The sequence below is a fragment of the Delphinus delphis genome, chromosome 7 (genome assembly GCF_949987515.2).
Source record: "Delphinus delphis chromosome 7, mDelDel1.2, whole genome shotgun sequence".
NCBI lineage: Eukaryota > Metazoa > Chordata > Mammalia > Artiodactyla > Delphinidae > Delphinus > Delphinus delphis.
In genome coordinates, this window is record NC_082689.1 from 55,302,810 (window position 1) to 55,328,019 (window position 25,210).

At 40.4% G+C, this 25,210-nt stretch overlaps 1 protein-coding gene across 1 annotated transcript in view; it reads left to right on the plus strand.

Moving 5' to 3' along the window:
• PDE11A (phosphodiesterase 11A) overlaps window positions 1–25,210 on the plus strand; it is a 414,214-nt gene that overhangs the window by 264,513 nt on the left and 124,491 nt on the right. The window contains exon 10 of the mRNA XM_060016528.1: window positions 10,091–10,141. Coding sequence (XP_059872511.1) covers window positions 10,091–10,141 — 51 coding nt within the window. The remainder of the gene's footprint in view (window positions 1–10,090; window positions 10,142–25,210) is intronic.

Below are 25,210 nucleotides of genomic sequence, written 5' to 3' on the forward strand. Positions count from 1 at the left end.
CTCCTACTGACTGACCCCTATAGACAAGGAGAGAATGAGGTCATTCTGCAAACCAGTGCAGTTCAGGGGATGAATTCTGATATCTGTGCTCAGAAGTGTCAGAGAGTTGACTTACATGATGACATGATTTTAAGCAGGATCTTTACCAAATTGCTTTCATAAACCAAAGTGTTCTAAACATATGCACTGAAACTAATTTCACAGCATTTTTCATCTCTATTTTCAACGTGATTCAGAAATGAAAAGATAGTTATGAAAACTGTAACTAGCAAAATAAAACTAAGGAAACAGTTCTAAACCTCTTAAAAAGAGCTATTCAAATCATACTGGTATTTGGGAGAAGACCCAAACAACTTTGTTTCTTTCCTCTCTGCTCATACCAACATCCAGCTGATAACCTCCCCTCTAACCCAGACATCTTTAACCTGGAATCCATGGATGGGAATTAGAACAGTGCTTCTCACAGTGTGGTCCCCAGACCAGCAGCATCAGCCTCACCCGGGAACTTGTTAGAAATGTAAATTCTCAGGTCCCACCTCAGATACACTAAGCCAGGAAGTCTGGAGGCAGGGCCCAGCCATCTGTGTTCTGATGCATGCTAAAGTTTGAGAACCACTGAGCTAATGAACAGCTTAAGAGACATGTGAGAACTCCCAAAGTGTAAGAAGGTGGGCGACATACTATCTAACTTAGGCACTGGAATTCTATGGGAAGAACCTTGACAAGCCCTCGTGGGATAGTAAAGATATGAAGGAATAGATTTTGACCACCTCCAGAAACCAGAGGGTGTGGAAAACCATTCTATATGAGAAAGGGAGATAATTGTGTTATTCTACATTTGAAATGGAGGAATAGGGGAGAAAAAGTAAAAAGGAAGGTTATATTGGAGAGAAGCCAGAAAAATGAAGAGAGGCTAAAAGTTATAAGGTCAATGGTCAGTGAAATGCCCCATTGGTGGAAGAACCAAGAGATGTTTTGAGAATGGCAAGGCTGACATTTTATCGGAAATCATGAAACATCGTCATTTGTTTCCAGTAAGAAAGAAAGAGAAAGAGAGAAAAAAAGAGAAGAAAGAAAGAGAGGAAAGAGAGAAAGATAGAAAGGGAGGGAGGGAGAGAAGGAAGGAGGAAGGAAGGAAGGGAGGAAAGAACAAAAAAAAATCTTCTTCAAGATCTGCTGAACGCTTGATGTGAGTGGATCTTTTTGTGGAAATGGAAGCAGAGTTGAATTTCACATTTTTGTATGGTGATTATATTGCAGATACAGTACAAGAATACATAAGAATTTGAAGGTCAAGGTAAGAATATAAACCTGCCAGTAATTTGCAGATATTTTGAAAAAGGCTTTGAATTTCCACAGCCTTTTATAGTTTTAAGGGTTCAAACCAATTTACCTAGATTTTGAAAGATGAGCTTCAGTTGACACCTGAATTGCAGAAATCTGTGGATGGCCTAGGGGGGCAAGCCCTGTTGAAGTTTGATGTTGTTTTATTTATTGCTTCTTAACCAACTATCCTGCAATTTAGTGTCTTAAGATACACAAAAGGCTCCTGATCTTATGGGTCAGGAATTCCAAAATGGCCGGGATAGGTGGTTCATCTCTGATCCACATGGGTCAGCTGGGGTGGTTGGAACTGGACAGTGCATTTTGAGATGACTTCTCCAGTCACTCACACGTGTGGCTTCGTGGTGTTCCTTGGCCTCTCTCTCCTTGTGTTTCGTATTTCATCCTTCAGGCATCTCCATGTGGCTGGAACTTCTCACAGGGTAAACAGGCCTTATATACAGCAGCTCAGAGCTACGAGGGAGAATGTTTCAAGGGCTGGGATATAGAAGCCTCCAGTCTCTTAAGGCCTGGGCCCAGTGCAGCTGGCACAGTATCACTATTACATATTATGTTACTAGTGAACCAGTCATGAACCCCACCTAGAGTCAAGGGGAAAGGACGTAGACTCCACTTCTTATGGGAAGAGTGTCAAAGACTGTGTGGCCTTCTTGATCTGCCATGGATAATAATTTGGATGTAGTTTCAGAGTACCTGTTAATTTTCAGGATTTATGTAATACAAGATAACATTATCCTCTGGAAAGTGCACAAGTACCAATGTTTAACAACTTATGAGCAAAGAGTGAAAGATAGTTTGGGTAGCTACCAAAAGAATTATATTCTAGTGTTGTCATTATATTCTAGCTAATGGGTAACGTTTATAATAATGACAGTATTTTTAGGGCTTACTTTTCAAAATTAGATTGAAATTTGGAGTGTGATTATAAATATTAACATTTTAATCTGGTAGTGACATAGAATGATTAAATTAAATCTTCGCTTTGGGTGAAAAAATAATGAATGTGTCTCTCATCCTAAGTTGAGGCCTCTCTCAAACCACTGGAGAAGTTGACTCCGTATCTTTGAATGAAATGTAAAAATGGCATGTCTGTTCTGTCAAGAAGATTAATTAAAAGAGAATCCAAGCAAGATGGGCAGGTCTCATATTACCCTAGAGTCTTTTTAATATGGGGACACTGTTGTCAAGATAGATTTCAGTACAAGAAGCTCTTTGGAAAACTCCTTTTACTCATATCCCCCTAAACACAATTTAATAGATGCTTTTATTTTCTTCCTGTTTCCATATAACAGGAAACCTGTTTTTTCAAAACCAAGACAATTATTTTAAATACCTAAGAAGATGGACCCAGTAAGAACTTGGTACTTTCTTGTAATTGTACTTTCTTATACCTTCTACCAGCTTGTCCTACTGGTCAAATGGAGAACTTTTAGCCTCTTACCTGAGAAGGTCGGTCACTCTTTCTTATATCACAGAGGGCCACTGGCTGGCTACAGAGCTAATAGGTTTATTGCCAGTAGAAATTTTACCTAATACAAAATGAAATTGACAGTCAAAAGTACATCTATGTTTTAGGTGTATCCCTAATCATTTAAATTTAGACATCCATGATTTTCTCAAAATATATTTTGCATCACTTTTCATCAATAGAGTCTGAATGAGTTTGATCCAGAGAGTCATTTCTTATATTCTGATGTTTTCAGTGATTGCAAATACATAGCACACGTGCCACCACTCTTCCCTCCCCAAAGCCTATGGAAGACATCACTAATCAATCACAGCGTACTTTCCTGCTGAGCTCCGCCTTAAGCCTCAACAATCATTTTCAGCACAGTGCTTCATACAACTACCAACAATCAAATAAAACTGAGGCCTCCAATAAAATGTATTTGCCAATATGGGAAAAAGAAGACCAAAATATCTATCACAATGGTTTACACATAGTAGGTACACCAGAAATATATGTTGATATGAACTACAAGTGTGGCCCTTGTTTCCTGCACGTAGTATTTAAAAAGCAGCTGACCTTAAAGTCATCCTGACAATTGACTGTTTTGTTTATTACCCCAGATTCCGCTGTTATCTTTTATTCTACCTTAAATTCAGAAAGGTTTTGTCACTTTTAGAATTTTAAAAATATGTTTTATGACAGATATAATCCAAAGGGTGTGATAACAGATCACACAGCAGATGCACTTATTTGAAGTTATCTTTTTGAAACATTTCATTCCATTAAGTAGCAGGCAGTTTCTTAAATATTTGACAGCAGAAACTGATGATTTCTCAGTTTCTCTGCATTCATTCAGTTGCAGTGTCTTTGAAGCCTACCATCCTCTTGTTAAGAAATCCTGGAGAATGCTTCTTCACTCAGTTAGCACTTCCATCATGTCATCCCAGGTAAATTGACTTTTCATTGCTGTGGTTCCTCACCATCCTTGGCCGGAGGCCTGCTGCTGATCGCTAAGTTTCTTTACTTCTTTGGAGCTCATCAATATAAATTATTTGAATTTTACTTCAGACCACCTTAACTTAACTCTGTTATCAGTTTACTTTCCAAGTGCCACCAAGTGTCACTTTGCCACCTGAGCCATAAACTTATCAGTAAATATTCATGCCACCCGAGACAGCCAGTCTGGGTCCTCAGCGAGGTCTGTGTTCCTATTCCTTGTTAAGTGGTTCTTTATGTTTATGCTCCTGGCAGCCAGCATTTGTAATGGTCCATTTCTCATTACAGGAGCAAATGGCTTCCTAGATTCACAATAAATTAACATTCAATACTACTGATGTGAGAGATTTGCCCTCAGCTACTTAGGGGCAGTTCCTGGGATTGCAAGGCAAGCATTTGGCTCTGGTCTTGAACCGCACGTGGTGGAGGGCAAGGCTTACTTACTACAGTGGTCCTATTTCATAGCTCTGCTCATGGTTTTTCTTTTGAAATGTAGTTAATGGTCTTTTCCTGCTGTGGAGACTCGACACAAAAACATGACTTCTTCACTCTGTTGTGCATGAGTCTGATTATTGCTTTATTTTACATTTTCTTGCCTCTGTTTCTTTGTTTTGCTAGGAGCAAGTTCAATCCAAAAGGTAATTGCAGTTGGTAGGGTTTTGCAAATAGTGATTTATTTTTGGAATTATAAAGATTTCTTAATAGAATCTTTTAAAGTAAAATCTAGTGAAACTGAGCCACTAGATTTTACTTTAAAATATTTTCTAAATTAATACAGACACAAAAGATAAATCTATCTGGGATAGACATTTTCTTGTGAAAGTATAATGTTTGTCAAGTGCTCTGTGGGTCAGCTGTTTACTTTTGAATGTAAATGTTATACAGATTTTATTTAGCTGTCAGACAAAATTTGTGAATGTGTGTGTTATGGCTAAACTCTCATAACCCAACAACCTATGAGGAAATTCTTATAAAATTAATGTAGTCTGGAATCATGGAGGAAGCTTTAACTTATCCAAAAGGGCTTAACAACAATAGTAGTTTAAAAAAATAAATTCTTTAATTTGTCATTTTATTCTCAACCATAGAAATTTGCCTGATCTTTAGTCATTAGCTGTGCCATATGGTCATTCACACACACACACACACACACACACACACAAACACACACACACACACACACAGAGAGTAATGATTCTCTTTGGAATATTGGTTATGCTATAAGTAATCAGGATTTGTTTTTGTTATATTTCCTTCAATGGCATCCATAGATTTGTCACAGATTTTAGATTAATGAGGTTATTTGGCATTGCTGAAAATATTCTAGACTGAAGATATTCAGTAAGATTGCCAGATAAAATGCTGTGAAGAAAAAGTCACTGGGAATTGCTGTGGGGTTGGGGTTGGGTGAGGAACATGAATATTTGGGAACATGGTGCAGAGTGTTCCATACTTGTTTCTAGCCTTCTTAATTTGGAGAAGTAGGGCTGCCAGGTAAAAACACAAGACACCCAGTGAAATTTGAACTTTGGATCAACAACAAATAATATTTTTAGTAGAAGTATGTCCCAAATAGTGCAAATATTAATGGTTTGCCTGAAATTCAGATTTAACTGGGGGTCCTGTATTTTTATTTGCTAAGTCTTACAACCCTTCCTACACTGTTCAGTCTATGCTCTAAGACATATTATGATTTTTGTTGAGGAAAAAGCATAAATTAAGGCCACTAATAATAGAAGCAGAGAAGCATACAAGAAATAGAAAGATTCTTTTCTTTTAAGATTATTTTCTATTGCATGATTCATTAAATATTTACTGAGTGCCAACTAAGTATCAGGCATTCTCCTAGGGACAGGATACCCACTGGTGACCAAAACCATATCTGATCCTTGCCTTCATAGTGCTTCCAGTTTCTAGAGGCTACCTGCGTTTGTGGGCTCGTGGCTCCCTTCCATCTTTAGAGTTAGCAGTGGAGTTTCAATATTTCTCACATCACATCACTATGAGTCTGACTCTCCTGCTTTCCTCTTTGACTTATAAGGACGCTTGTGATTACATTACGCTCCTCTAGATAATCCAAGATAATGTTCCCATCTAAGGGTTAGCTGATTAGCAACCTTAATTCCATTGGAAACCTTAATTCCCCCTTGCCATGTAACATAAATATATGCACATGTTCTAGGGATTGGGATGTGGATATCATGAAGGGGCAAGGAGCATCATTCTGCCTACTACAGATGGGAAAATCAACAGGCATGTTTAGATGTGTTAAATTTGAGATGCCAGTGAGTCAACCAAGTAGGAAGTTAGTGATGTAAGCAGCACAATATGTGAGTTTGAAGCTCAAGGAGAAATTAGCGCTAAATATGGAAGTTGTCAACCTATAGGTGATGTATAAAGCCGTGAGTGTGTATGACATCACTGAAGGAGAGACTGAGCCCAACAAACTTCTACATTTAGAGTTAAAGTAGAGGAGACAGGCCAACAAAGAACACAGAAAGAACAGACAGAAAAGTAGGATGAAAACCAAAATAGTGTGGTGTCAAGAAAGCCCCGAGAGGAGATTCTTCAAAAAAGGCAAGAGTGATCACCTGTGCTCAATATTGCTGCAAAAGACATTTGCAGATTTGTCCAGCAAGATTTGGATTTGGTAGCAAGAAACTGAAAACCTTTATACAAGCTGTTTCAATGAAATTATGGGGGCACAACCAAAACTGATGCAGTTTGAGGAGTGAATGGGATGTGATCACTGACCACAGGTGATGAGGAAAAGTCCTGTGTGTCCTCACAACCTTTGTAGATGCTTGTTAAAAACAGTGAGGTGATCACATTTGATCAGAGACTTTACTACCATAAGAAGCTAGGAGCTAAGCAAGATCACTTTTGTGTACTTCTATCTAGTCAGGATTGTGTGATAGCTACATTGATGGTTTATATTAAAGGGGTACAGATATTGCTGGGTTCCCATTGCTGTGCTCTGTGTGTTGAGCAAATCCAGAGGGTAACTGGAGCAATGAAACATCTCCATCTTCCTGCTGCATCCCAGGAAACCCTTTAGGACCAAACAGCAGAAACTGCTTGGAAGGAGAAAAATCAGAGTATTCTGTGGCAGGACTCAAGAATCCCCTTGTCTTGAGGAATCTCAAGCTTTGCTGGCTTGTTGCCTTTCTAGGGAATCTTAGAGGGGACAATGCTGCATCCTCCCAGACTGCGGTTTACCAAAGGGCCTGCTCCTGCAGGAACAAGGTACTCTTATTAGCTGATGATTCCTCCCTGCTCATCCACAAGAGACTGTACTTTTTCGGAAGAAAGTGGCTGTGAGATTCTTGTGTGAGGTCATTCTCCCGCTCCCTTTACTGGTTCTCAGAGTTTTACAAAAGTAAATGAGAACTCTCAGCGCAGAAAGACTCAAAGGGTAGAACTTATTGTTAACTTGGTCAAATTAGATAGAATAAGTAAATTCCTATGAACTGTTAACCAAACTTCCAGAAACGGAGACCTGATTGAAATAAAGAGGCATTTACTGGGGGTTTGTTAGGACTGCAGCCCGGGAGACACAGATTCAAGAAGCACTTGAATTGTGTTCCACTGGACTACAAAATGGACAAAGCTTATAAAGTCAAGAACTGCGGAGCCACAGTTAGTTACATGAGTTGTTTACCAAGAATTATAATTGGAACTGGCAAGAAGTAAGGGTGCTTGTTAAGCAAGAATTGGTTGGGGTCCAAAATGGTTGCATAGTTACAAAGGGGAACAACCTTGAGACCAGCTAGCAGATGTTGTTTTTAAAATGGCTGCTGTCCTTAGGTTTGGTATAGTTCACAGAAAGTTCAAGTTCTCAGTGGTGCAGAGAAATATCTGAGACCAGATCCTCAATGGCTGCCCAACTCTATTTTGTATGCCTGAACTATGATTATTCCATTATGATATCAGTTTGTCATTAGACTTAATAGATTGGCAGGTAGAGAGGCTTAAGATCTCAGAATGAACTCCAAAATGGTGTTGGCTCCAAGTTTTGGCTCCGGAAAATTTAAGAATCATAACAAAGTAACCAAGGCATTTATTTCATTAAAGTCTTAATCTCACATCATACACAAATTTAATTTCAGATGTATCATAGACCTAAACAAAACTATAAAACTATACAATTTGTAAAAGATAGCAAAAAGTATGGATATACAACTTTAGGATAGGCAAAATTTCTTAGAAAGGACACATAAAAACAATACAATACACAAAAACTGACAATTCACACTTGATCTAAATTGAAAACTTTTGTTCATTAAAAGAAAACTGGGATATATGTATAACTGGTTCACTTTGTGTACACCTGAAACTAACACAACATTGTAAATCAACTATACTTCAATAAAAATTTTCAAAAAATAAAAATAAAACTGCTTAAAAAAAAAGAAAGAAAAATTGGTTGATAAAAGGGTACAAACTTTCAGCTATAAGACATATAAGGTTTGAAGATCTGATACACAACATGGTGACTAGTTGATGACACTACTGTATAACTGAAATTTGCTAAGAGAGTAGAACTTAAATGCTCTCACAAAAAAAAAGATAAGTATGTGAGGTGATAGATGTATAAATTAACTAGATGGTGGGAATCCTTTCACAATTAAACGAAAAAAAGAAAGAAAGAAAGAAAGAAAATAATAGACAAGCTACAGACTGGGAGGTAACATTTTCAAAACATACATCTGACAGAGGATTTGTATCTAAAATATACAAAGAACTACACTTCAATAATGACAAACAAAACAAAAGAACATGTTAAGTGGACAGAATTCTTAATCTGTAATAATTGTCTGCTTCACTCATTCAAATAGTTTCAATGTAGTGAAGTTAATAGCTTTTATTATTTAAAAAATAATAATAAAGGAAGTAAGTAAAGTTGATTTAAATAAAGGGAGTGGGTAATATGCCTTAAATACTAAAAGCCTGGCCGCGCAACACCCAGTGGCAGAGATTTTGAGTTTCAGGGGAATTTTTCTGTAAAGTAAATAAAGATAAATTTTGAAGATTGAATCTACAGAAAGAGACTTGTAAATAGTAAGAAGTTTTAATGGCAGCCAAACTAAAGTTTACCACAGTAAACTATGAACCAAAAGAGCAAAATCTGTTCAGTTATGAAGGTGCTGGTCCACACTCCCACAGCTGGGAAGCGGTGGAGCCCTGCCAGTCGGGCTCTAGAGGCTGTGCTCTAACCTCTGTGAGACACTGCCTCCACTGTGGCTCTGCTTCTATCATACGGATGGTACATAACTTGGGTCAGCGTTTCTCAAAGTCCTTGGTCAGTAGGTTATCAGGTTGGAATGTTCCTAGATTAATATATCACCTAAAAGGAAGTTCTGTGGCTAGATTTGGGAAATGCTGAGTTTAACAAAATAAAATGTGTTATTTCGCTTTTCAGGGCCAAACATGCACTGAGATTCTCTAAGGTTGGTAGTTGAAGAGGGAATTAGCTTTTCTCAGATTTATTTGTTTGAGATATGTATAGATTAAGGCTGGGACTGATAGCGTATATATAATATATACATTACGTTTGTGCGTGCGTAAGTGTGTACATATACCTTATAACATCCAATACTGACTCAAGCAAATGTGAGTTTATTTGTTCTACAAAACAAGAAGTCTGGGGCAGGGCAGTCCCTGGCCAGCCTCATTTCTCTTTCCCTTTCCACTCTAGACCTATAACAGGCTGTCAGTAGGACAGGGAAATAAAATCCTCTTACAAAAAGCATTGCAGATGATTGGGCATAACAATGTAATCTTTCCTGTACAACAAAAGCAGGCAAGTGAACATAGACTAGACATGGAAATTGAGTCAGCAAGCTACAGTGTTTGCCACAGTACACACACATATGCACACACAAACACACATACACTTGCGCACATACGTACGTGCACGCACACACACACCCCACCTTTTAATTTATTTGTGTTCCAAAGCATTTCACAGGACAAGTATTCACATCTTTGGGAACTGTGGTCTTGAGCCACATTATGTCCCTTTTACAAAATAACTACTTATAAAAACATCCTGATATAAAATACTTAGCCTTTAACATGGGCTGTTGTTCCATTCCACATTGTAATAGATTCCACTGTAGTTGCACAGATGACAATCTGTGTCACAGACTGTTACTGGAAATATCTCATCGTGCATTAGCATTCACTGTTATGTCAAGGCAATATACATGAACAAAATTTATTTTTAAGCCAGGAGAATTTCAGAAAATTGAATCATGTCTCGTTATTAAAGTTTCTTTTCCTTTTTTTCTGAACCAGGTGCTATCTTATCATGCAACATGTTCAAAAGCTGAAGTTGACAAGTTTAAGGTAAGGGAGCAAATGGTGCCCTAATGGTGCATAAAGTTAAACTTCCCAGGGCTTTCGGACCCTTTGTTACTTGTCTCTAGAACGAGGTCTGCCCACTGAATGTTGGGGGAATAGAATTAGGGGAAGGCATGTTTGCATATTTCAGTTTTAGAGGGTAAGAGGGACTTATATAGAGCTGAACGGCCCCTTCATGATCATTTAAATGATTCAGTATTTCTTTCTTTCTTTTTTTAAGTATGCAGGGTATCAGAAAAAGATCTGTGTAACATGGTGAGAATCAGGATGCCTGCTTTTGGCCTCGGTCTTACCTCTAACTTTCTGTTCACTAAAAAATCTTAGGGCTTATATCTTCATCTGTAAAAATAAGTGAAGAGATTAGGATAATAGTAGCTACCATTTACCAAGTGCTTACTATGGATCAGGTACAATACAAAGCATGGTGCCAGTGAGGTGACAGCTGACAACAGAGGAAGGAGACAGAACAGCTAAAACCACAGCAGTCAGGGTCCATTTGCTGTAGAGATAAACATCCTACATACCACCTAGAATATGAGCACCAGCAGGGCAGTGCTTTTTGTATGTTTTGTTCACTGCTCTATCTCTACTGCCTTTCACAGTTCTTGGAACATAGTAGCACTCAATAAATACTTGTTGAATGGTTGAATGAATGAATGATTGAATCAATCCAAAAAGCATTAGTGTTCTGTAACTCAAAACAATTAGTCATTAAGAAAATGTTCAAAACATGGTTATATATAAATTTTTATATTTTATATTATATACATTTGATAAATATTTCCATCAAAAATATTTAAAGCTTTTTTACTTTAATCAAGTTCAGTTACCTAGCAATTCTACTTATGGAAATAAGTTTCCATAAACATTTTACTGTTTTTACTGTTTTGTGTTTTATATTTTTACCATTTTATAATCATCTTAATTGCTAAAAGATGAAAGGGGCAGGCAGGGAGGAATACAGCAAAGCTCATAATGGACTAAATATGACTGCAGAAGCTATGTGATGGGACATGTCTAGAGCTAGAGCAGCCAAAATCAATAGCTGTCTACTCTCTAAAAGTATTGCCCTATGTTCAGGCTTAATTCTTTCCTTAGAGTAAGGCAAACACCATTGTCTTGGAATTTGCCATGCTTTTTTTATTTTTAGTTCACAAACATACTAAAAACATGAAGTATTTAAATCTGAGAAAAAATGGGTTATTTCGTCTTAAAATGATCAAGATTATTAACTAAAGTGATGTATTCCAGATTTTATCCTGTAAGATATTAGTGAATATCTTGTTACAATATAATTGAGATATAGTAGATAATTTTAACCTAATGGCTTTTTTTCTTGATATATAAAGTAAATGAAACATTATCATAATTGGTAGCTGATGCCTTATAATTGCAGTGGGCTTAAAATAATCCTGCGCATAGAAAAGTATTTACTGAAGTTTCACAGTAGAGTGTGTGCAATGGCAGTTTCCTAACATCGTAGCTAAATCACAGTAAATAAGTGCTTTGTTTTGACCAATATATACAGATAAACTATGCATATATTCAAAAATATTGTAACCTTGGCTACTGCAATACTTTTTTAACAGAGCTAGTACTATATATCTATATGTATGTATGTATAATATATATATTTAGAGAGAGAGAGAGGGAGAGAAAAGAGAGATTTGAAATGTAGAATCAGAGTTATCCATGAGATTTTATGAGTTAAAGAATGGCTGAGTTTCAGTGTGTTGGATTATGCCCAGCCAGGACCAAGCTAGTGATCAGTGATTCAGAGATTAAGCCAGAATTTTGGGAAGAAAATTATTTCATCATCGAGTGCTAACAGGATCTGGAGGTCAAATACATATGTACACAGGTCAGATTCCAGTTGCAGCCTAAGCTTCACCATATCTGGGATTCAGACATGTCTAGAAGACCAGTGAGATGTGGTCTGTTTACATGAGAGACTAAGAGGGCTTCTGAGTCAAAAACTCCCTTTTGGGAGTTGAGGCCATGGGCCTCAGTGTCTGGATGATTCCAGGTTCAGCATGGAGTTTGTCTCTTGGATTTGTCTCTTACTCCAGCTTCCCATGGATTCATGTTCTCAGCTAAGAACATGAATGAACACAAAAGGCATGGACTTTAGTATGGTTTCAGTGCATTAAATTACCCCAAGAGCACAGGGATTCCAGAGTGTCAGTAGCACACAACAGGAAGCAGCAGCCCAATGGAAGGAAGCATCACTATGGCCAGATGCAAGACATCTGCCTACCAATATGACCAACAGAGGTGGAAGGACTCACTGCGAGCTGAGTGGTCACATCTTAAGGACAAGAACCTTGAGTAATCCCAGGAACAAGTAGGAGAGATGGAGATCCCAAAATACTGGAGAGTGTGATACATACCGTTAATCACTTTAATTCACTACTATTTGTACTCCTAGGTGGTATGGCCTAAAGGAACACAGATTTCCTATATGATAAACCTGTAGTGAATCTTCAATAATCATTCATGCTAGGATGATACCACATTACCTTTCCACTTACCTTTTCTTCCTCTTTCACACTCTTCCACATTTGGGGATTTCTTTTCCTATTCTAGAATGCCATAAGACAGGGGGAGGGTGTTTCTGTTCATTTTGTTTTGTTCGGTTAACCCTATTTCTCCTGTTGGGAAAAATCTCCTTGAGAGGTGTGTGGTGGTGAGTGGGTGAACGGTGGTTAGAGAGTGAAAACCGTCCCAGAAGTGCGCCTAGATTGTCTAAGCAGAATAAGTAGGTGAAACAACATATAATTGCTCATCCAGGAATGTCAGAACCTAAGCCCATCTTTGTCATTCTAATATATCATTATACCTTGGGAAACAGTCCTTTATGTAGGGTCCCCTATACATGAAAAGATCACAGAACTTCCTCAAACTAATGAGTTAACTTTTTGAAAGTCTGATTCAGGTTATAATATTAGTTTATCCTTTATGGGTTGATGCCCTGTGCATTGAATGAGGAAACCAGGATCTAAAGAATGGTTTTTATCCTCATTAACATTTACTGATCTTCCTTGAACTTGAAATAAGAAAGATGTGCCCAGAAAATTTGTGCAGATTTTAGTGCCTGTTTACATCTCTTCTGCTTGGTGCGAACAGGAATAATATATAAAGACCATATTGTCAGTTAGATCTCTTTGAAGATGACTGGTTTAAAGGCTTTTAATAACCTGAAGATGTCAGCTGTGATAACATAAGAAAATGAGTTTAGTACACCAATTATATGCTTCCGTAATTTTATGCACTTTCCTAGGATTCCAATGCATTGGACAGACCAAACTGTTATCACTATATATGCCAGTTTACCAATTAAAACCAACTCATGGACGTCCTCATGTTATATTGCCATCTTCTATCATCCCTTCTTTCAATTCCAAACTGCAAGGGTTATGGCTGCAATCAGAGATGAACTCGTTTACAGCACTATTTAACTGCCTCAGTAATTAAACGCCAATAACTCATGTTGGGTGTTTGGGTTTGGACTGCCTCTTGCATATTTCAAGTTTTCAGTGTTATTGCCTAGGCCACAAATTAACATCCTGGTAAAGCAAATAAAGTACTGAGGATAGGTGCTCCCTGTGGCCTTTACGTACCAAAATACGAATGGCCACATCAAAAATAGGATCTTATGGCCTCCTCTGTGAGATGGATGGCAGGGGACAGGCTGAGCAATGGGATGTGATGTACTATTTTTGTAAGTAATTAAGTTTCAGGAGACACGTTTGACCCATGAAATATTCAGATGTTATAATAAGAAGTTCCTGCCCTCAGAACCGCCCTTGCCACTATGCCGGTGGATGTGTCTGTCATAGGGCCCTGCACAAGGGTTCTTGCACAGGGAGGCAGGAGTTGGGACTGATCCCCACCTGGCCGGCCAAGTGCACGGGATGCTTTTTAGCAATGGAGCCTCCAGAGGGTGCATCTTTTTCTCATTGCAGGAAGGCAGCAGGTGTGCTGACCACTGCCCTGCCAGCTCCATTTGTGGAGCTGTGGAAAAGCCCAATCCTTGCAGCAGCTTCTTGCAGAGGACAAGTGCACTGTATAGAGAGGGGAGAAATGGCACAGGGCACTGTGTGGCAGAGGTTTGGGTAGCTCGTGTTCCCCACCCCTGTCAGTAGGGAACATCTTCCAGCTGCTCTCCCGCAGGCTGAGTGTTCCCACAGAGGTGCCTTCATGGCCCAGGGGTAACCCCAGGCCTCAGGGTGCCAGGGAGGGAAGAAGAACTCTCCCTTGTTTCTCTAGTCTCAGCCCTCACAGCCTTCATGAAAGGCTGCCTTTGGGAATCTCAACAATGACTTTCCAGTTCACTCGAGCTTATTTCTAAGGTTGTTTAAAAGATGACTTTGCAGCATTATGAACAGAATTTGGCTATCATCTTACACCTAACCTATTCTGTCTCCTCTCTTGTCCCCCCCCCACCTCTGGAATTGAGGGGGTTGTTTTGACTTTAAATAGTATTTATGCCAAGTTTAATATCAGATTTTTTTATCATCAGGGAAAGTTATTGAACCTTCAGCAAGAAATTGACTACAGGGGAAACAGCTGAGTCAGCATCCTAATGTGCATCTTCTGCTCCTAAGGCAGCAGACTGAGCTGATGGCCTGAGCTGCTTAGGACAACCCCATAAATATGTGGAGTCCTTGTGTTCAAATGTCCATGTGTTCATACACAGTCCTCTTGATGAATTGTGTCTTAATCAAATGCCACATCAGAAAAAAGATGCTTGTACTTTGTCATTCCAAGTGTAGAAAATACTAGGTGGGGTGGGGGGGGGGTGATGTGAGGGGAACCAGGGCTGCGAGTCCAGGCTGATCTTTCCTCCTGCTGAACTGAGCGTCTCTGAGTGGAGGGCTCTTCAAGGACCCACCTGGCCAAATACATCCTGTGGTGACACTGACCTCCTCTCAGATCACCTAAAATAGCCAAAGAAGTTTGTCACTTCTTTCCATTTGAAAGCTGTCTCCCAAAGGGCACTATGAACATCTACTTTTCCTGGGCGGAGATCCTCCCACTTTCTTGCCTCTACCCATTAACACAGCTGGATTCCCTGCGTTCCTTAGTGTCACACTTGAAGGCCCAGGGAGTCTGAGCCTGAGGGAATGAAATCAAAGGCAGTTCGGTTTTGGTTTCAGAGCAGTGACAGTCCTGAAGGTCCAGGGAAGAAGACAGCAGTGTAGGGAGACAGGGTGGCCCAGTTAGAGCCCTGACCCCTGAACGATGAAGGCAACTGTAAAGGCCAAAGGGCTCAGAACCTTCCAGAACACTAGGGCATCTGGGCCTGGATCACTCTCCCTTCTTTCTGGTTCTCTCTAGTAAGAGCCATCTGCAACTATAGAGATGGAACCGGAAATAAAGAACCAATAGCCCGTCACTTCAATGATGTGGGCGTGACTTAGCCATCACAATGGTTGGTTTTCTCTCTGCCCTTTCTTCAGTTTAGGTAGAAGCTACAAACTCCTGTTACGCTCCCCTCACCCTCCTCTCCAGACGTGCACTGTAGATGTAATCGTGCAGTTATCTTTGAGTCCTCACGCCCCCCACTCTCATGTGTCCCCTCCATTCGGACTCGGAACGTCTCTCATCATCCTCACAGCCATCACAGTTCAGGTCCTCCTTCTCTCTCACGCAGACGGTGGCTATGCAGTGCTCTCCTGTCTGGGCTCCCTGCTGCACTCCCAAATTCATCCTGTACACAGCTGCCAAATCAGCAGTACTCTTCCGTTGGTGCCAGTTTCCTTCTCACAGCGCTTAGCATCTGCTATAAGCCTTTGGAGTCCATCATTACAAATTCTTTCAGTGCGCATTAAAAGTGCTCTGAGCTTTAAGCTCCAGTTCACTTTTCCAGCCTGTTTCTCATGCTCCCATTTACCCACCCTTCACACGAGTTCTATGTGATGTTTTCTCTCCATACTTGGCCCTTCCCTATCTTTGTTCCCATCCTGTTCCTCTCTCTGCATATTTAAAGTCCTAACAGGCCATCTCATCCTGCTCAGTTGCCCCCCCACATGAAGTCATTCTAACTGTCCTTCAGGCCAAGGTGATCTGCTCATTCTTTCATTGTACTTATCAGTGTCTACCCTGTGATATAAATCTTCGTGCACCTGTCTAAGCATCTGGTGAAACTAGGAGCATTTTTAGGTGAGAGCCCTTGTCTAGTTCCTTTTTGTAACCCTTCAATCACCTAAAGCCATGCCTTGCTTCTGGGTGCTGGAGAAATTTCTACCAAGTGACCAAATTCATTGAACTGTTTGCAGTTTTGATGGCAGAGGAAGTTACAACATGTGAGTAGAATTTTGAAGCAAGTGTCTATGACATTGAGAGTGTCTGCAAATCCTGCCTCAACCCCTTGTTTTAAGCTCTTGATGATTAGTTTTCTGGATTTCCTATGAAGCATAAACTACATGAAAATAAAGGGATTCATTGTCTTTGTTTAAGATGTTCTCTTTGGAGTATTCAGTAACGACAATATCTGTCCTTCCTTGCTCTACAGCAGGGCAAATTAATTCTTAGTTGATTCAGCAATTTCTTTAATGTTAAGTGAGATTCTTCAGTCACGTGTCCTGCTACCAGTACTCTGCTGACTAAATTCTTTAAAACTATTATTTTCTTGAATCTCAGGATTCCTATCTAATTCTTTTTATTTGTATGACCCTGTATTCTTTCCCTTCTACCTATTTTTGAAATTATGTACTGCTTTGGTAATTCTGTATGTTTTCTCTCAGTTGAAAATGGATCTATTCAAAATCTTAAAAGCGTGTACAAATCATGATTCTGTTGGTTCCAAGGTACCATCTGAAATATGAAATTAGGAGAGAGTGTCTGATTGAAGGGTTTTCTACAGTCTCAGTAGCCAGAGCTGCCCCTTTTAAGGCAGTCTTTGTAAGGCCACAGACAGTAAGGCAAGAAAGAGCAAACATGTAAGCAGACAAAGCAGCCACCAAACCTCCTGACTCATTTAAAATTTCTAGGCCTCAGGTTTCCTCATCTGAAAAACAAAGCCATCTCCAGCTATAAAACGCTATAATTTTACAAGCCTGTAAAATTTATCTGTAGGAGGGAAGGGGAAAATAAAACAGAAAGCAACATAAAGTTGACAAAACATCTTGGGGTCCTTATAATTTCTAAATACCCTAAGCTTTAAATTAAGCTTTGTTTAAAAACTTGGGTGTTTGGTAGAAGATTTGGCTCAACTTGATTTAATTATATATTATAAGTGATTTCCAAAGCCCACCGTTGCTCTATTACATTTGAAGGGTGAAATAGTACAATAATACTCGTGAGGAAGATAAGTGATTATTTTAGGTAAGACAAGAGGCTCAATCTCTTCAGAATAAAAACTTACACTAGTGCTACCTATAAATGTTTGAATGATAGTATCTTTTTTTTTTTTTTCGGTATGCGGGCCTCTCACTGTTGTGGCCTCTCCTGTTGCGGAGCACAGGCTGCGGACGCGCAGGCTCAGCAGCCATGGCTCACGGGCCCAGCCGCTCCGCGGCATGTGGGATCTTCCCGGACCGGGGCACGAACTCGTGTCCCCCGCATCGGCAGACGGACGCTCAAGCACAGGCCACCAGGGAAGCCCTGATAATATCTTAAATAATGACTTTTCAGTATATAAAAACCTTTTCATACCTTTATCTCACTTGAGCCTCACAACCTCTTGGTGAGGGCAGGGTTATCACAGCTCCATTTTACATATGAGACAACAAGAACCAAAGCACCAGCAAGAACAATGCACATGCTTGGCTTTGATTTTTCTCTCCAGTGTTTTATTTTGACTCTGAAGACAGTGCTTCTTTCCGGGTGGCTGAATAGGAAAGTGTAAGCAATATCATGGATTTTTATCCTGAAGCCGCTTCTTTTGATCTAACTATTATCTTGGAACCTTCATGGCATTTCAACAGCCTGGGGGCCAAATAAGCATGAATGGTGATGATGTCTGAGAAAAACAGAATTTTGGGCTGAACTTAACATAGACATTTTAAAAGAGACTTTTTGTGGTATTCTTTGGGCAATCAATATATTTTATTATTAGCTATTTTATTAGAAGCTTCTTTTTGTGTTGTGGTTGTGCCATCCATGTGACTTCTTGCCCTGGGGTTTCAGACTGCTTAGAAACCTAAGGAAATTGGAAACAGCAAACATTATGAAGATATTGCATCATTCTTAGCAAGAGGGTACATGATCCATTATTCTGACATCTTGCTTGTCTTCCTTACAGTCTGATTGGCTATCTAGCTGTATAGAAATCTCTCGACATCTGGAAAGCTCAAAGGAAAAAGAGCAGTCTCACTTTATTATCCTGTGCTCTCCAGACCTGCCAAGTACCTTGTAGCAAAGATAACAAGGATATGAGATTGCAAATATCAGTTTAATGATAAAGCACTTGTCAGGAGATAAAGTCTTATGCTTAAGGCATGAGAACTCATGAACTAGAGACTATTTGGGGGAAGATAGGAAGTGAAGAATGTGAGATTGGGTTTATGTTTCTATAGTATTTCCTAGGGTGATGTATGATATTAGGGACATCATGAGAAATAATCTGCATATCTGCAATATGATGACTTTAACACAAGACATTTAAGGTAAATCTTTGAGGATTTTTAGAAGTTATTCTGAATTAATCTCTGTATACTGCCCCAATTTGTGTGTGTGAGAGTGTGTGTGTGTGTGTGTGTGTGCACTTTAGCTCAAAGGGATCAAGTGATCTGGAGTTTCAACTCTGGCTTTAGAAAAAGATCTTGCGGCATTCATTGTTTCCAAAGAGAAAAGCAACAGAAAATCTGTGAGAAAACAAGATCTGAGATGAAACACTTTGGCCACTGGGTGCCATCCTTGCTCCACGCAAGGATTTGCTGAGCTGCATTTCTAGGAAAACGGTTAAAACCTAAAAGACAGTAATTTAAAAGTAATTCCAAGATCTAATAATGTTTGTGTGTGTGCATGACCTGGAATATGTTAGTGACACAGGCAGCTTATTCATTTGCCCAGGCGCGAGGCAGAAGGATTGGGAAAATCTCCCTGTGGTTCAGCCTTATCGACAAACCCTGGTCAAAGCCATCCCACTGGCTGTATCCCAGTGGGCAGCCGGGGAGGCCCCTTGGAGGGGCTGGGAGTTGGTGGCGAAGCGATGTGGATGGTGAGGTAGTGTGGTCAGTAGCCAGAGGTCAGCTGGTCAGATGCTCCATTATTCTCATTGTTGCACATGCACTGCAGCATGCCTGCAACAGGGCTTGAACCCAGCCATCTGAGGGGCTCTGCTCTGTCCCGTCAAAAGCAGCCCTTTCATCACCAGAGCTGGTGGAGCTATTCCACGCTCTTCTTGCTAGGAATGCTGCTGGTTGGTGGTATAGTAACTCTGTTTCTGGTGCTTTTGTTTCCCTAGGAGCAATTCATGGAGTTTTTACAGACATCACCTTAACCAGGCATCAGAAGCCCCATAGTCAGTGACACAATATCTGTGCAAGATTTTGCTGTCTTTGCATTAGACACTCATATACATAAAACCAAGAAATTAAACTTAGTATTATGAACAAGAATAACCACAGAGACTATTCTTAGACTGTCATGTAATACAGGCTGATGTTTCCATCCAGGGCCTCAAACATTTGGTTGGGATTAAAACGAATTAGTGTGTGAACAAGCAAGAATTTTAATAAAAATTGAAAATTTGTCAGCCACACTATAACAGAGAAAACTCTAGAATCCTTTCTGTGAGACCATGTTGTAGAAGGGATCCAAGCTCAAAATAGATTTTGCCTCATGCCCCCAGGCTGGGGGCCATGCAGCTGGCCTCCTAGTTGGCCCTAGAAGGTGGCCCAGAGCAGCGCCTATGGGTACTTCCTTAGATTCACTGTAATCAAATCCATACACCCATGAAAGGACAGTGTGAGAAGAGCTGGTGAGAACTTACGAAAGGGCAGGCTGTTTTCAACCTATCCTGGGATAAAAGGCTTATATACTATTCTGCTGTTAAGCATCTCCAGGTGGATGGACTTTAAAATACATTTTCTAGGCTTACTGTAGGATAACCTGATACCAATCATTATATACGTCTAAATATTGCTGTTTGCTCAGAATAGTGCTATTATAGCTGTAGCATGCTTGCTGATCCAAAGTGCTTTCGTAGCTCTTATTTCATTGAATGTTAACAGAGAGGCCTTTTAAAGAGGCGTCGGTGGCTACATCCTATTTATGAATCAGGCAGCTGAGGGAGACAGCTCACTGCCAGTTTGGGGGACTCACTTTTTGCTGCTGAGGTCCTTTCCTTGGACTCTCCTGCCCAGTACCTGTTCAGTCCACTCAGTGTGACGGTCACCTGGAAAACAACAAACGTTTCATGAACATTTTATCATGTGCCAGGTCTGTTTCCGGTGCTTTACCTGTATTAACTCATTTAATCCTAACAAAACCCCTACTATTATTTTTCATATTTTATAGATGATGAAACTGAGGTACAGAGAAATGCCCAAATATTTATAGGGTACAAATGAAAAAAATGAGATATAGGTAGGCATGCTGAATTTGTTATATTCCCTTTCAAAATGATGTGGAACCCTTTTTATCTTAGATTTTTCTGGTCCTGGCTTGGTGCTATCCTTATGGTCTGATTATGAGCCCTTCTGTAATTATGGCTTAGTTCCTTAATAGACGAGTTCAGATTTCAAGAGATTCTGCTGCGGGTGTTTGGGTTGGTTGGTTTTTGTTTTTGTTGTTGTTGTTGGTTTTTATTTTAACATCTTTACTGGAGTATAATTGCTTTTCAATGGTGTGTTAGTTTCTGCTTTATAACGAAGTGAATCAGCTATACATATACATATGTCCCCATATCTCTTCCCTCTCGCGTCTCCCTCCCTCCGACCCTCCCTATCCTACCCCTCTTTGTTTTTAAGGTTACATAGTTTGTAAAGTAATCCAGCCCAACTGTTTCAGCAAGTGTGCTTTCTCCGCCTTTAGCAATCTGGAAAACTAACTTCAAGGGGTAGGTTTATGGGATCTAAAAGCAATTTTCCCCCCAGGGTAAATCCCAAACAACTCTTATGCTGAATGACCCCATTCCTCTCTTTACTAGGTTTATTTTCCTAACATATATTATAATTCATCTCAGGCCTTTCCGGAGGCGGAAGGGAGTTCTGTGAAAACCAAGCTTTGTGATGGTTTCTGCAGGAACAGGTGGCCATCCTCACCACTGGGCTTACATGTGTCAAAGAAGTCCGTGAAACACTGAAGCTAGATTTTAAGGAAGGACACTTTGTACTCTTCCCCCCACTACCAGAATTCAGAAAAGAAAGAGAACAGGGAGAGATGCTTTCTATGACTTCGTTGCTCCAATATGAAAAATCATGGGACTCTCTCTCCCTTTAAAACCGTGGAGAAATTTATGCTTCTGCCTGAAATATCTTTCAAACCATCAGTGATCTCCTTGAATATAGCTTTCCTCTGATTCTCTGAGAAGTTATGTGTGAGAACAAAGGCTGGTTATTTTGATAACCCCCTTGAAAACCAAAGGTCCAAGTATCGGATTGTTAGGAATGTCTCTCTGTGCAGTGAGCTATGTTCAGCATCTCTCCCCATTGGAGCTCTTTCTCTCCCTGCACAGTAATTCACTCATGAGAAGGCAGGATTGCTTAGGGTGCAAGGTCCCAGATAAATCTTCTATACGTAAGCCCAAAGTTTCTCCCAGGAAGTGCTACAAACGGGAGTACACTGCATAGCAAAAGGAAGATATGCCCCACAGACTGTGCTTATGAAGCCAACTGACCACTCCTGAAACTGGCTGCAGCAAGCACCCCGGTGGTCCCTCAAGCCAAATGGACAGAACTATGTCACTGCAGCTTGAGCCCCCAGCTATGCTGACTACAGCCTGGCTTTCCTTACAAAGGGGTCACCATGGCCTCTGTCAGGGCCTAAGTTTCTAATCTTTCAGCAACCCCATCTAGAAAGAACTATTCCCAAGTTCCAGTTTGGAGAATCTTAGGGAAGTTTTCCAGCTGGTCCAGTTTTGGTCCAGTGCCCATCCCTGGACCAATCAACTGTGACAGGGGCGTAGTCATTGAAGAATATGTCAGCCCCCAGGACAAAACATGGTTGGAGTGGAGGAAGGACCAGAGCCCCAGAAAGGAGAGAGGTACGAGGCAGATAATATCACGGCTGTCCCTCACAGGTGAGGTGTATATGCACGTATCTTTCAGATTCCCTGAGGCACAGGTGAGGTACTCACAATAGCCCCTTCATAACTCATAATTTGTAGACACTGGGTGATACCCGCCAGTGATCTGTCTGCTGAAGTGGTTTCTCGAGAGACTTTGTCTAGGTCACATTATTGAAAAAAAAGTTCTATTATGTCCTGAAAGCATTTCTGTATCCAAAGCTAATCCCACTGATGGTCATCCTGATTTGGCTCTCAAACTCACCCAAACCTTATAAAGCAAATAAATATAACTTCCGGGGATGTGCCAATTAAATTGGCCCAGAAACTCCTCATTAACAACTGCTTCATCTGGTCCTATCATAACAGTGTCTTTCTGTTGTGCTTGAACATTGGAGGCTCTGATGTATAACCAGAAAAGCGCCCTTCAACTGGATCCACCAATAAACCACAGATACCTTCTGGAATAATCATTTTTTCGTGAACTAATTAGGACCTACTGAAGAATTAAGCAGATCAAAGCCAAACATCCCTATATCTGATGTTTGAAACTCACAATAAAATAGCTCAATTCCTGATCTACTTCCTGGCCTCATTAGAATTCAATTAGTAGAAGGACATTCTTTCCTAGAGGCTCTTTGGCAGATTTGTGTATGAACAGTTAACCCAGTGTTAGCAAAAGCAGTTACTTGAATCCAAACAGCTCTCTGGCTGCAAAGAGAATCCCAAAGCTGTTTAGACAAGACTTTGCTTATCCTCCCACCAGGATGCAAATATTTTAAGTGGACAGAGGGAGATAAAATGCAGTCAGTGCTGGTCCTGACACTGACCACATCCTGTGGCCGCGGGATATTTGGACTTGAAGGTCAGGGGAGGAAGGTTAAGGAAGGGGCGCTGGAGACAAGGAGACAAAGAAAAATTTAAAAGGCCTCCTTGACAGTGTTTAAATTATTTCCCTGAATAAACAAGTTTGGACTTTAAAATGTGTCAACACAGAACTGCAAAAGATATGGAGAAATACACATATATTTCTAGGACAGGTAGAACTGCTAATCAGACCATGAAAACAGGGTATTGAGGGTAAGACAACCTTGAGAGGTTTTTTTCTTGCTTTTTTCCCATAACCGTTCTTCAGATGCCTAAATGTAGACTCAGGGAGATTTATTTTTCTTCTACAGGGTATGTTATAGTTGTCACTCAGCCTTGAAATAGTTTTCCTCTCCAGTGGAACATCAGGCCAGTGATATATTTGCATAGTTGTTCCCACCTGTCACTTGTGCCAGCCTCACGCGTCACCATGCACAGAACGCCCAACCAGCCAATGGCAGGCTTTTAAGCTGCTGCATTTATGGGACGTGTTTTCAAAATATTCGCAGTCACCCAGCAACAGGAAAAGGCATTTCATTGGCTCTCTCCCTGTCAGCTAGAAAGGAGGACAATTGGATGGACTTCATCTGTGAAGATCAAGATGAGTCAGTGGAAAGGTGGGGAGGCTGGATGTTTGAACATCCGAGCCTCTCAGTGGCAAATGTGATATTTTATAAGTCTAAAGCATGATGTTTTTGTCCTCCCCCCTGGCCAGTAAAAATCTAATGTTAAAGAATAGCACTGTCACCAGGCAGGCAGTTTTCATCTGCAGTGTCATAAAGACGCATAAAAGATCAAACTTGGCCCCCAGTCTTATCTGCCCGATCAAAGGAAGGGCTGCTGAATATGGAGCCTCAGTGAGAAATAAATAAGGGCAGGGCTTTTTGATATGGAAACAATTAGCCTCTCTGCCACAGGTGGGATGCCATCTATAGTGGATATTCTAAATGTGATGTAAATCCCTTAAGTTACTTTATCAATATCTGATCTTGTGAATTATCTTGCTCTTAAAAATTTCTACCTCCTCTTCAGGCTGACTCCACCCCCCAACCCACCCCCCCACCCCCCCGCCCCGCCAGAGAAGAACCAAAGAGAGGGCCAAGGTACAAGTCAAGGTGACCTGGGCTCTGAATAGCACGCTATTGGGCCCCCCCAGGCTCCTCTAATTTCTCCTTCAGGTGGTCCCGTGCAAGCCACACAGGAAAACAGGGTTTTCTCTTTCTGTTTTTACTCTTTTCTTGTTACTATAGGACAGAAAATTAATATTGACTGCATGCATATGTGAAATCAAAGCCATTAGGGAACCAAAGAGCAAAACAAAGCTCTGAAAAGAACTCGCCGTAAACCAGACAAGGAGAAAAATAAGTTCTTCAACTGACAGCACCCAGTCCTTGCTGAGGCCCTGGCCTCTCTTCACTTCAGGTTGTATGATGGAAGGACATAAGCTCTCAATAATTAAAAACAGCTAAACTCTAAAGGCTTCAATGCCAGGAACATGTGCATATCCTGTCACTGGTTAAGGAACGTTAGTGGAATGCAGAGCAGGCAGTTGGTTGTGAGAGCTCACTCAGCGCTCAGTGTAACTCTTCCTTGCCCACTCCCCTGAGCAACTGCCCTTGGCCACCTTAGGACAGCCAAGTGGAGGGAAGGTGCTGTCTGCTCTTCCTGAGAGTTCATCCAGTTGGAAATTAACCACAGTCAATAGTAATTATAATTAACAACGGGCAGCATATTAACAGTAGATCCAATACGATTACATGCATGTTAATTCTGTACATGCACATTAATAAATTAGTATGTGAATACCATTTCTGTGTATCTCTAATGGGTATAAATATAATACAAATTTGCCTTAGCTGGACTCTAAGCTACTTGAAAATTGCTGTATCTCCAGTGCCTAACCCAGTGCCCGGCTTATAGTCGGTGCTCAATAAATATTTCTTGAGTGACGAAAGCAATACATTGATGACTGAACTGAGGTATCAGCCAGTGACGCAAAATTTATGAATCTG